Source organism: Macaca nemestrina, chromosome 6 (genome assembly GCF_043159975.1).
Source record: "Macaca nemestrina isolate mMacNem1 chromosome 6, mMacNem.hap1, whole genome shotgun sequence".
Lineage (NCBI taxonomy): Eukaryota > Metazoa > Chordata > Mammalia > Primates > Cercopithecidae > Macaca > Macaca nemestrina.
Window position 1 is genome coordinate 56,990,117 of NC_092130.1, and position 13,791 is coordinate 57,003,907.

The window sequence follows — 13,791 nt, forward strand, 5'->3', positions numbered from 1 at the left end:
ACTTTTATTATTTAATATGGTGCTGTTTAGGGCTTTTTTTTTTTTTTTTTTTTTTGAGATGGAGTCTTGCTCTGTTGCCCAGGCTGGAGTGTAGTGGCGCTATCTCAGCTCACTGCAAGCTCCAAGTCCTGGGTTCACGCCATACTTCCGCCTTAGCCTCCCGAGTTGCTGTGACTACAGGTGTCTGCCACCATGCCCGGCTAAGTTTTTTTAAAATTTTTTTTATTTTTAGTAGAGATGGGGTTTCACCATGTTAGCCAGGATAGTTTCGAACTCCTGACCTCATTATCTGCCTGCCTGGGCCTCCCAAAGTGCTGGGATTCCAGGCGTGAGCCACCGCGCCCAGCCGCTGCTTAGGGCTTCAAGTCTCTTCTGCCCTTTTCGTATGTGACTGCCTTTAGAAACCTCCCTTGTGATGTTTCTGCTTGTCTTGGGTCATAATTTTCTTAAGGGGGAAAAAAAGCTAAAAAATTAAAATAATATCTTCTTTTTATTTAAAACTCCTTTCTTGATTTGAATCTTAAATTGGTATTCTGTGAAGAAAAATTTATCTCTTACTAATGTTTTTGCTGCTGATAGCAATGATATTTGCATATGATCAGTCAGCCTAGCCTGAGGTTGGAATAATTTAAAAGAAACTGCAATTTTAAAATGCTTTAAAAGAGGACTTGCTTTCCTCCCATCCTTGGTACTCATTACCTCTCTGCCCCTAAATCTTATCCTGAAAAGGTTTTTCGTTTTTAGTTTTAGACCCTGGGCCTTGATTGGGTTCTTGATGTTTCTCTTAACCACCTTCTCTCATGTAACGTGCAAGTGTCTAGAAGACACTTCTGCAGTCAGTTTAGTTGCAGAGAAGGTAAATCCTCTTAGGAGGGTATCTGAGGGATGAGGTCACGCCTTTAAATACTCTTGGCATTCCTTGTCCCCTTGTCCTTTAGGACAATTTGTCAATGTATTTGTAATCAAAGTTAGGGAGAAATGGCTCAGTTATTTAAACCAAATGCTGTATTGCTTATTCTCTCCTGTTTGTCAGCATAAATATTTGAAATGGATGGTACAATATTTGAAGTTCAAAATAAATTGATTCTCCGTAAATAAATATAAACAGAAAAAAATCCAGACTTATTTTTCTGAGTTATGTAACAGAAAAAGTCATCAATTCTCTGAGTAGCTGGAAATCTTTCTTTCAGGCTTATATTCAAAATTATAACATATTTGTCATAAGAAATACATCAACAAACTGTATTATGTGTTTTTATCTTTAAAAAATTAGGTTGTTGATTTTTATTTAAACTTATGGCCTACTTAATTCTGTTTTACTTATCAAACATGACTTGAATGTAAAATAGCAGTATAGGCACCATTTATTAATGTCTTTATGTAACAAAGACAATATAAGCACTATCTACTATATCTTTATATAACAAATTATCAGAGTAAAAAATGCTGTTTCCAAGTATTGAGATGGTGTTCCCACTGACCAGTGATTCCTGCACTAATAATATATGTAGGCATGATATTTTTCAGGTGGTCTTGAGTACTAGAATTTCTGAGGTTGGCCTAGTGGGGATATTAAAATAATTTAGGATGCTTTATTCTGTAAGAAGGGTTTTGTTTCAATATCAGTCAAGTACCTGGTTCATAATCCACCACTCTTCCATCAGTCCTTGACTTTAGTATTTTGTTAATGCTTTTTATTAACACTAATAAGATTTTCTTTTTTCTTTTTCTTATTTTTTTTTTTTGCAACAGGGTCTCACTCCTGTTGCTCAGGCTGGCTGATCATGGCTCATTGCAGCTTCAATTTATCACGCTCAAGCAATCCTCCCATCTCAGCCTCCCAGGTGTGCACCACCATGCCTGGCTAATTTTTTGTATTTTTACTAGAGACGGACGGGATTTCGCCATGTTGCCCAGGCTGGTCTTGAACTCCTGGACTCAAGTGATGTGCCCACCTCGGCCTTCCAAAGTGTTAGGATTACAGGCATGAGCCATCCATCCAAGATTTTCCTTTGCTTATTGATATAAGCAGAACGAAGCAGGTCTATGGCAGAAAGAAAAGGTATACTTTTAAAATATGAGAAGATAGAGGTTCAGGAATTAGAAAACTGGTAGTTTTTTGTGTTGCTTAAGGGATGGAGTGACATTGGGGCTATAAGGTGAAAGGTAGAAAGAAATATATTATGCTTTCTTCCTTTTAATATTTTACCTCTTGAAGCATAGAAGACAAGCAAAGAAAACAATTTAAACTTCTACATAGTTTTTCCAGAGGAAAATTCAGCTGATGGCTTCCTAAGGAGGATTAATTTGTTTTGAGAAAAATGTGAAAAAAAATTGTTTATAGAGGATAAAGTACTGAAAAGCTACAAGAAATTTATTTAGAACCATATAGCATTTCCCAATATTTTTTTTCCCTTATTAACTAGTAGGTGTTTTGTTATTTTGTTATTCTCTAGGCACCAAAATGGTACCAGTTGCTGAGTAATAAATACACCAAATTCAAGTCTGAGATACAGATAAGTATTGCTTTGGAAACCGATACAAAGGCACCAGTGGATAGCTTTAAAGCAAAGGGGGCTCCCCCTCGAGATGGAAAAGGTTTGTGCATCATCTCTAAAAACATTCTCTGAGAAGTTCCATCTTTGGACTAGAGCTTTAGGAAGGGGGAGTGTTATAGGGAGATATATGCAGGGTGTAAACTGTTCATCAGACAAGTGTTGTGACATTGTTACACATGCAGCACTTGTTGCTCTTAGCTCTTGTTTACAAATCTTAGGACATTTTTTTCTTTATTTGTTATGTAATAGAACAAAGCACAATGTTGTATAGTGTTAAAAATTTGCTACTTAGGACAGTTTTCTTCCTAGAATGAGTACAGGAAAGCCCAAAATGGTCATGCTGTTCTCTATTATCAACTGTAGTTTAACAAAACCTTTATATTTTTTCTTTTTTAATTAATACACTCTATTTTTTAGAGCAGTTTTAGTTTCACAGTAAAATTAAGCAGAGAGAAATGAGAGTTCTCCTATATACTCCCTGTGCCCACGTATTTGCAGCCTGCTTGCTGTCAACATGCCACACCAGAGTGGTGATGCTACAGTGCATAAACATATATCATTCATATCAGTGTCACCCAGGGTCCATAGTTTTACATTGGGTTTCTCTCTTGGTGGTGTACATTCTGTGGGTTTTGACAAATGTAAATGACTCGTAGTATCCACTATTGTAGTATCATAGAGTAGTTTCACTACCCTAAAAATCATCTGTGCTCCTCCTATTCATTCCTCCCTCCTCCCAGCCCCCTTGGCAACTATTGATCTTTTTTACTGTCTCCATAGTTTTGCCTTTTCCCGAATGTCATATCGTTGGAGTAATTTCATATACAGCCTTTTCCAGATTGGTTTCTTTCCCTTAGTCGTAAGTGCATGTAAGGTTACTTCATGTCTTTGCATGGCTTGATAGCCCATTCCTTTTGAGTGCTGAGTAATAGTCAATTGTCTGGATGTATCACAGTTTATTTTTTCACTCAGCTCCTAAGGGACATCTTGGTTGCTTCTAACTTTTGGCAATTATAAATAAAGCTACTGTAAACTGCTGTAAACATCTGTGTGCAGGTTCTTATGTGGAAAGAAGTTTTCAGTTCGTTTGGGTAAATTTCCAGGATTTCAGTCATTGGATCATGTGGTAAGAGTATGTTTAGTTCTGTAAGAAATATCCGCACTACTTTCCAAAGTGGCTGTGCTATTTTCATTCCCACCAGCAATGAGTGAGAATTTCTGTTGCTCCATATTGTTACCAGAATTTAGTGGTGTTAGTGTTTTGAATTTTGGCCATTCTACTAGGTATATCATAGTATCTCGTTGTTTTAATTTGCAGTTCCTCAATGACATAGGATGTTGAGCATGTTTGCATATGCTTACCTACTATGTGTATATCTTCTCTGAGGTATCTGCTCAGGTCTTTGGCCCATTTTTAAATTGGGTTGTTTATTTTCTTGTTGAATTGTAAGAGTTCTTTGTATATTTTGGATAATAGTTCTTTATCAGATATGAATTTTACATATATGTTTTCCCAGTATGTGGCTTAACTTCTCATTCTGTTGACATTGTCTTTCCCAGAGCAGAAGTTTTAAATTTTAATGAAGTCCAGCTTATGAGTTGTTGCATTCATGGATTGTGCCTTTGTAGTTGTATCTGAAAAATCATTGCCACCACCCAAGGCCATCTAGGTTTCTCCTTTGTTATCTTCTAGGACTTTTATAGTTTTGCAGTTCACATTTAGGTCTGTAATCCTTTCTGAGTTAATTTTTGGAAAGGTCGTAAGGTCTGTGTCTAGATTCACTTTTTGCATATAGATGTCCAGTTGTTCCAGCACCATTTGTTGAAAAGACTTTCTTTGCTCCATTGCATTGTCTTTCTCCTTTGTCAAAGATCAGTTGACTTTACTTATGTGAGTCTATTTCTGGTCTCTTTATTATGTTCCATTGATCTGTTTGTCTATTTGTTTGTCAATGCAACACTGTCTTGATTACTGTAGCTTCAAGTAGGACTTGAAGTCAGTGCCAGTCCTCTGACTCTATTCTTTGTCTTCAATATTGAATTGGCTGTTCTGACTCTTTTGCTTCTCCATATAAACTTAAGAATTAGTTTGTCAGTATCTACAAAATAATTTGCTGGGATTTTTATTGGGATTGTGTTGAATCTTTGATCAAGTTGGGAAGAACTGACATCTTGACAATATTGAGTCTTCCTGTCTGTGAACATGCACTCCATTTATTTAGTTCTTTGATTTCTTTTATCAAAGTTTTATAGTTTTCTTCATATAGATCTTACATATTTTGTTAGATTTATATCTGAGTTCTTTATTTTTGGGGGTGTTCATGCAAATTTTATTTGTTCATTGCTGGCATGTAAGAAAACTGTTGACTTGTGTATTTGTATCTTGTAACCTTGCTATAACCTCGTGTGTGTGTGTGTGTGTGTGTGTGTGTGTGTTTTGCTTGTTTTGTTTTTTGAGACAGGGTCTCGCTCTGTCACCCAGGCTGGAGTGCAGTTGTGTGATCTTGGCTTACTGTATCCCTGTCTCCCGGGTTCAAGCGATTCTCCTGCCTCAGCTTCCTAGGTAGCTGGGACTACAGGTGTATGCCACCATGCCCAGCTAATTTTTGTATTTTAGTAGAGAGAGGGTTTCACTACATTGGCCAGGCCAGTCTCAAACTACTGACCTCAGGTGATCTGCCTGCCTCAGCCTCCGAAAGTCCTGGGATTACAGGCATAAGCCACCACACCTGGCCTTTTTTTAAATTCGTTTCGTCGTCGTTGTTGATTCTTTCCACAGACTTTTTTATGTAATCATGTCCTCTGTGAACAAAGACAATTATTTTTTCTTTCCTAATCTGTATACTTTTCCTTTTCTTTTGTATTAGTAAGGCTCTAAGTATGATGTTGAAAAGGTGTGGTGAGAGGGGACCCTGATCTTGAATGCTTCAGGTTTTTTTTTTTTTTTTTTTTTTTTTTTTTTTGAGACGGAGTCTCACTCTGTCGCCCGGGCTGGAGTACAGTGGCCGGATCTCAGCTCACTGCAAGCTCCGCCTCCCGGGTTTACGTCATTCTCCTGCCTCAGCCTCCCGAGTAGCTGGGACTATAGGCGCCCGCCACCTCGCCCGGCTAGTTTTTTGTATTTTTTTAGTAGAGACGGGGTTTCACTGTGTTAGCCAGGATGGTCTTGATCTCCTGGCCTCGTGATCCGCCCGTCTCGGCCTCCCAAAGTGCTGGGATTACAGGCTTGAGCCACCGCGCCCGGCCAGCTGCAGGTTTTTAAATATTCTTTATTAATTGAGGAAGTTTCCTTCTAATTCTGGTTTATTGAGAGTTTTTATCATTAATAGATAATGGATTTTGTCAAATACTTTTTCTGCATCTATTGATAAGATTATGTGATTTTGTTTTTCTTCATTAGGCTGTTGATGTGATAGATTACATTAATTGATTTTCGAATGGTGAATCAGTCTTGCATACCTGGGATAAATCCCACTTGATCATGGTGTATATTTTTCTTTCTAAAAACCTTTTGTAAAGATGGAATCTCCCTATGTTGCCAAGACTGGTCTCGAACTCCTGGGCTCAAGTGATCCTCCCACCCCAGCCTCCCAAAGTGCTGGAATTACAGGTGTGAGCCACCATGTCTGGCCTATAATTCTTTTTATACACTGATGGATTTGATTGGCTAATATTTTGTTGAAGATTTTTGCATTTGTGTTCATGAGAGATATTGGTCTGTATTTTTTGTTTTCTTTATTGTAATGTCTTTGATTTTGGTATTAGGATGATGCTGGCCTCATAGAATGAGTTAGGAAGTATTCTCTATGTTTCTAGCTTCTGAAAGAGATTATAGAGAATTGGTATAATTTCTTCCTTAAATGTTTGGTGGAATTCATCAGTGATTTCTAGACCTGGTGCTTTCTGTTTGGGAAGGTTACTGATTATTGACTCAATTTCTTTAATAGATATAGGCCTATTCAGATTGTCTATTTACTCTTGTATGAGTTTTGGCATATTGTTTCTTTCAAGGAATTGGTCTATTTCATCTAGATTATCAAATTTGTGGGCCTAGACATCTTCGTAGTATTCCTTTATTATTATTTTAATACCCATAGGCGCTGTAGTGATCCCTTTCATTTCTGATATTGGCAATTTGTATCCTTTCTTTTCTTTTCTTTTCTTTTTTTTCTTATTGAGCCTGGCTAGAGGCTTATTGATTTTATTTATCTTTTCAGAGAACCAGCTTTTGATTTTGTTAATTTTTCTCTATTGATTTCCTGTCTTCAGTTCCATTGATTTTCTCTAATTTTTATTATTATCTTCTGCTTACTTGGACCTAATTTGCTCTTCTTTTTCTGGTTTCCTAAAGTGGAAGCTTAGATGTTTGATTTTAGATCTTCTCTTTTAACAAATGTATGCATTTAATGCTGTAAATCTTCCTCTAAGCACTGCTTTCATTGCATGTCACAATTTCTGTGCCCAGTGAAATTATCCTTCAAAAGTGAAGGAGAAATAAAAACTCTCAAATAAAAATTGTGTCTCACAATTTTTGTTGTGTTTTCATTTTCATTTAGTTCAAGATATTTTAAATTTATCTTGAGATTTTTTTTTTAACCCATGTTTTATTTAGAAGTATGTTTAATCTCCAAGTATTTTGGGATTTTCCAGCTATCTCTGTTACTGATTTCTAGTTTATGTAGCCTGATAGTAGACATGATTACTATTCTTAAATTTGTTCATGTGTGTTTTGTGGCCCAGAATTGCTCTGTCTTGGTGAACTTTCTATGTAAGCTTGACAAGAATATGTATTCTGCTGCTGTTGTTTGAAGTGGTCTATAGATATCCATTGCATCCAGTTGATTGATAATGTTGAATTCAACTATGTCAATAATTTTCTGCCTGCTGGATCTGTCCATTTTTGATAGTGTGTGTTAAAGTCTGCAAGTTGGATTCAACTGTTTCTCCTTGCAGTTCTGTTAGTTTTTGCTGCATGTATTTTGATACTCTGTTAGGTGCATTCACATTAAAAATTATTTTGTCTCTTTGGAGAATTGACTCCTTTATGATCATGAAGTATTCCTCTTTCCTTGTTAACTTTCTTTGGTCTGTAGTCTCTTCTATCTGAAATTGATATAACTCCTACCATTTTCTTTTGATTAGTATAGCTTTTAATCTATATTTGTTTTTATATTTAAAGTGGGTTTCTTGTAGATAACATATAGTTGGATCTTGTTTTTTGATCCACTCTGACAATCTGTTTTTTAATTGGTACATTTAAACTATTGATGTTCGAGGTGATTATTAATATGTTGTGTGAATAACCTTATTTGTTAGTGTTTTGTATTTGTTTCTCTTGTTCCTTAGTCCTGTTTTTGTCTGTTACTCTTTTCCCACGTTTGTGGTTTTAATTTTATTTTCTCTTTCTTGCATATCAGTTATACTTTTTTGTTTTTGTTCTTTTTTTACTTTTTTAGTGGTTGCCCTAGAGTTTGCACTATACATTTACAAATTTCGAATAACAGTATACTGCTTTTACTTTGAAGGTCCAGCTTCAAATAACAGAATTCTGCTTCACAGGTTGTTTTAGGTATTTTAAAATAAAATATTACTAATCCCTCCTTCTTGTCCCTTGTATCATTACTTTCAGTTATACATCAGCATACATACGCACATGCGTACACATGCACATAATTGAAGAACCTTTTATCTGTTAGATCAATTAAGAATAAAAAAAAAGTTTTTATTTTACTTTCATTTATTCTCTGATGATGTTCATTTCTTTGTGTAGATCTGAGCTTCTTACCCATGCCATTTTTCTTGTCTGTGAAGAGCTTTTTAATATTTCTTGCACACAGGTCTACTGGCAACGAATGCCCTCAATTTTTATTTGAGAGTTTTTATTTCTCCTTCACTTTTGAAGGATAATTTAACTGGGCACAGAATTCTAGGGTGGTGGTTTTTGTTTTTTTTTTTTTTCTCTCAACATTGTAAATACTTCACTCTACCCTTCTTGCTTGCATGGCTTCTGAGAAATTGGATGTAATTCTTATCTTTGGTCTCCTAGAAGTAAGATTTGTTTTTCCTGTTTGACTTCTTTCAATATTTTCTCTTTAGCTTTGATTTTCTGATGTTTTTATATGGGATGCCTAGCAGCAAGTTTTGTTTTGGCATTGATCCTGCTCAGTGTTCTCTGAGCTTCCTGAATCTGTGGTTTGGTGTGTCATTAATTGGGGGAAATTCTCAGTAATTATTGCTTCAATTATTTCTTCTGTTCCTTTCTCTCTTTTTTCTTCTGGTATTCCCAGTCTGTGTTTATTACCCCATTTTTAGTTATCTCACAGTTCTGAGATGTTCTGTTCTGTTCTGTTCTGTTCCCCCCCCCCGCCCCCCCCAGTCTTTTTTCTCTTGACGTTCCAGTTTTGGAAATTCCTATTGTCATATCAAGCTAAGAGATTCTTTCCTTAGCCTGTGTCCCATCTACTAATGAACCAATTCTCATAGTCATTCATTTCTGTTATAGTATTTTTTTGTCTCTAGCATTTCTTTTTTATTCTTTCTTACACTTTACCATCTTTCTGCTCCCATTATCTCTCTGCTCTTGTATGCTGTCTACTTTTTTCATTAAATCCTTATAAGGCATATATTAATCATAGTTTTAAAATTTTTTTCTGTTTTGATGATTCCAGCATTCCTGCCATATGCTTGTTTCGTCTCTTCAAAACTGTGTTTTTTCTTTCTGTTTTTTTTTTTCCTTTTAGTATGCCTTGCAATTTTTTGTTGCAAGCCAGACATGATGTATGGGGCAAAAGGAACTGCTATAAATAGACCTTAGTAATGTAGTGGTCAGGAGTGGGGAAGGAGAAGCATTCTATAGACTTATGGTTAGGTCTCAGTCTTTTACTGACCCTGTGCCCATTGGGTCTGAACTTCACCATTGCTTCTCAGTTTTTTCTCCCCTTAAATGGGGCAGAGTGTCTGGAGGGGCTGGAGTTGTGTATTCCCTTCCCTTGCATGGAAGACCAGAGGCAGCTGGAGTTGGGTATTTGTCTTCTCCCAGGTCAGTTAAGCTCTGATAGAACCTCAACAGGTTAGGCTCTGGCAAATAGTTTCTCCCGAGGGCAGGCCTTGTTAACAAAAGCAGAATTGTCTTTTCTCTTCCCTATGCCAGAAGAATGAGGGAACTTTTCTCTGATATTCACTGTGAGGACCTGGTAGAGCTCCTGGAGGTAAAAGTCACAAAAGTGTGGGGCTCCCTTGTGACTGGGTCCCCCTGGAGTTTTTATCTCTCAGGCTGGTTCACACCAAGCTAGTAGCAATTCCTCCCAGTTCAGGTTTTCCTACTTCCTGCATTGGCTCTTTCTGTTCCAAAATTGTGATTCTCTGTAGCTCCTTGTTTGTTTCCTTAGTTTTGGGGAGCAGCAGTTTTCTTGAGACTTCACTTCTCTGACAGATCTATGGAGAGTTGTTAATTTTTAGTTCGTCCAGCTGTTTATTTGCTATTAGGGCTAAGTGAAGATTTCTAAGCTCTGTGTGCCAGACTGCATTATTTCTTCTTCAGTGTTTTACAGTCCCTATTTTCTTTTTGGTAAAATGATGGAATTGAATGAGATAGTCTCTAAAGTTCTTTCCTACTCTAATATCTAGTGATTCCATCTCTTGTGTAAACTTTTTCTGTAGAGGAAGAAGGAAGAAGGTGTCTTCTGGAAGTGAGAGAAACGAGTAGTGAAATTGAAATCATACAATTGGCATTCTGTGCTTCAGTCATGTTGCATGCAATGTCCTAGACTTATCTGGAAAATAACGTTAATAGCACTCTTTGTATTGGCACATATATTCTTAGTTCAGTGAATTTATAAATAGTCTTGTCCTAAAAGTTTAATTCTGAGTTGAGAATTACTTTTTGAATTGAGAAGATAATTATAATTCAGTATTTTAACAATAACTTTTCCTCAGTTTCTTCTCTTACCAGTACTTCTTAACTTCCTTTTAGCCTTTTCATCCTCTTCCCAACCTTTATATGTTAAAGAAATCTCTTCTCATTCTGTATACACTCTTCTAATGCAATCTTACTTATTTACCAGGCATCAATCATACTCTTCTGTGCCGAAGACCCCCCACTTAGGCCTTTGGACCCAAATATCACTTGCCTCCTGGACATCTTCTTTTGGATGACCTCTAGGCACCATGAACGCAATAGATGGTTAAATTGAACTTCAGCGATGTGTTTGCCAAAATGGCATATGTCATAAGTAGTGAAATCCGGATATGAACTTGGAAGTCAGATTCTAGAGCCTTTATTATTTTTTCCCTCAGTGAAAAAATATTTTTAAGAATTTGTTTTCTGTTGTGAAATAATCTGTCTTCCCCAAAAGTTGGAAGTATGTTATGAAGAAGAATATTTTTCCCTGGACTATTTGAGAGGAATTTACTACCTAATGCACCTGAATATTTGGAGTATTTATTAGAGCATTCTCCTTCATAATCATGGTATATCCATCAGAACTGGGAAATTTACATCAATATATGAACACATGTAACCTTATTACATTAATGAAACATTGATACATTATTATCACCTAGTTTCATTTGAGTTTTGTTTTACCAATTGTCTTTTCCCAATAATTTCTGTTATAAGTAAAGGATTTAGTTTAAAATTAGATGTTTATATTGAATTGTTGTATCTGTGTATTCTGAAATAGTTCCTTGATCTTTCCATGACCTTAAAATTTTGAAAATTGCAGGCCAGTTAATTTGTAGATTGTTTCATGACTTGAGTTTGTCTGATTTTAGATTTAGCTTATGCATCTTTGGCAGGAATATCACCGAAGAGATGCCACATTCTTCCCATTGCATCTTATCAGGTGGTGCACAGTTTTGATTTGTCCTATTACTGATGCTAACTTTGATGACTTGATTAAAGTGTTGTGTGTTAGTGTTCTCAACTGTAAACTTGTTCTTTTTTCCTTTGTAATTAATAACTTTTGTGGGGCAGAATTGTGAAATTTTGAATATATTCAATTTCTTATTAGACCTTCAATTCATTTATTTGTATCAGTCTGAATTTACAGTTTTCTCTTTTTGTTTAGTGTTTTATAATATTTAACTACCCTTGAATATTTGTCCCGGATTTGGGCAGCCCTTTCAAGTTGCTTTTGTTTGCTTTTGAATGTCTCCATGATTCCTTGAACTTATCAACAAATATTTTCAGGCACATCAAGATGTTCCAAGCTTATCTTGTGCTTACCCTGTCTCAGCTCTGGATTCAGCCATTTCTCGAAGGAGCCCTGCTTCCTTTTAGTAAAGAATGATTTTTAGAAGCCAAGATCTAGGTGCTAGGTATGTTAGCTGATATCGAGGTGTCACTGCTCCCAGGCCCTTTCAGTAGACAAAGTGAGGGAATTTGTGTATATATGTGTACACACACATATAAATACATACACACATTTGTATATATACATATGATCTTACCTGTTTTGTGCTGCTATGATAGAATACTACAGACTGAGTAATTTATAAAGAACAGAAATTTATTTCATACAGTGCTGGAGGCTGGGAAGTTCAAAATCAAGGCACTGGCATCTGGTGAGGGACTTTGTCCTGCATCCTCACATATTGGAAGGCTGAAGAGCAAGAGAGGAACTCTCTCCACCAACCCCTTTTATAAGAGCGCCTGATCTCATTCATTAGGGAGGAGCTCTCATGGCCTAATCACCTGTTTAAGACCTTATCTCGTAATATCATCACATTGGCCATTAAGTTTCAACACCTGAGTTTTGGAGGGGACACGTTGAAACCATAGCACATGTACACCATTTTGCTTATGTTTATCAATATACATTGAACAGGGCCAGGTGCGGTGGTTCACACCTGTTCCAGCACTTTGGGAGGCTGAGGCAGGTGGATCACTTGAGGACAGGAGTTCGAGACTGGCCTGGCCAACATGGTGAAACCCCTTTTATACTAAAAATACAAAAAATTAGCCTGGCTTGGTGGCACAAGCCTGTAATCCCAGCTACTCAGGAGGCTGAGGCGGCAGAATTGCTTGAACCCCGGGGGGGCAGAGGTTGCAGTTAGCCAAGATCCACTTCAGCCTGGGTGACAGAGCGAGACTCTGTCTCAATAAAAAACAAAAACAAAAAACACCATATATATGTGTATATATATGTATGTATATATATGATATCTGAATTGATGCTGTTCTATATATATTGAATTCAGATTCAATATCAGAATTGATGCTCTTCTATATATATGTATATAGATTGACGCCTCAGTATATATAATTCAGTTCAGATTGACACCAATTCAGATTGACACCTTCAATTCCATTCCAACACCACAAGATTTATTCTAGTTTTCACCTTCACCCTATTTGTAACACCCTTCACTGTCAGTGAGAACATGTCATAGTTATTTTAACTTCTAAGCTCTGTCGGCCTTACTATGTAATGGCTACCTTTATTAAAGTGCTTAATGGGTCAGAGGCTGTGCTAGATGCTTTGCTTTCATTATTTAATTTGATCTTTCAACAACTCTATAAAAGCTTTCTAGAAAAAAAAATGGAGACTAAAAGAGATGGGTATAGTTTCCCTATGTAACAAGTGAAGGACAGAACTGAGATTGGAACCTTGGTCTATGTGACTTAGATATCTGTGCTCTTAATCATTATACTGTTTTCAGCCACTGCTACTTTGAGCACAACTCTTTAGGATTAACTCCTAGAAGGATTGCTTGTTTATAGGGTATGCACATGTAAAATTTTGATAGGCCCTGATACATCACCCTCTAGTACGTTATTCTAGTGTATACCTGCCAACATTGAGAGCACTCACTTTCCTGCTTTCTCCTCAACATTGGATATTATCAATTATTTTAGTTGTGTATATGTTTTGTTTTTTAAATCAATTTGAAAAACGCTGTCCCTCTTCAGTCTCCTCATACTAAAGCCTATTTGATTATGTCAGTTTTCTTCTCAAAACTTATTTCATGATTTTCTCTTATTCTTAGAAAACTATCCAAAAATGTGTCTGGATAGCATACAGAAAGAATGTATGATATGGCTTCTGCTTATCCAGCCCCACCTCCCTCTGTATGTCAGTTCTCACTCTGTAATCTGGCACCCTATGCCTGTGTCAGTTTTCTCACACATACTTTCTCTTGCTTGCTTCTGTGTTTTTGTACATACTGTCCCTTCTGTCTAGAACACTCTTTTTTTTTACTCCCCCATTCCCTGTTCAGCTACCCTTTTCTT

The 13,791-nt window shown here is 36.6% G+C and overlaps 1 protein-coding gene across 6 annotated transcripts in view; it reads left to right on the forward strand.

The window, feature by feature from the left end:
- The window catches only part of LOC105463149 (centrosomal protein 120), a 76,839-nt gene that overhangs the window by 8,319 nt on the left and 54,729 nt on the right, over positions 1–13,791 (forward strand). For 4 of the 6 annotated variants that reach the window (XM_011710108.3, XM_011710109.3, XM_011710111.3 and 1 more), the window contains one exon: positions 2,457–2,598. The exons of 1 other annotated variant lie outside the window; for it this stretch is intronic. In XM_011710108.3, coding sequence (XP_011708410.1) covers positions 2,457–2,598 — 142 coding nt within the window. Of the gene's footprint in view, positions 1–2,456; positions 2,599–9,245; positions 11,402–13,791 lie in introns of those variants that run through there. One more of the 6 variants, XM_011710110.3, reaches the window with a different exon arrangement.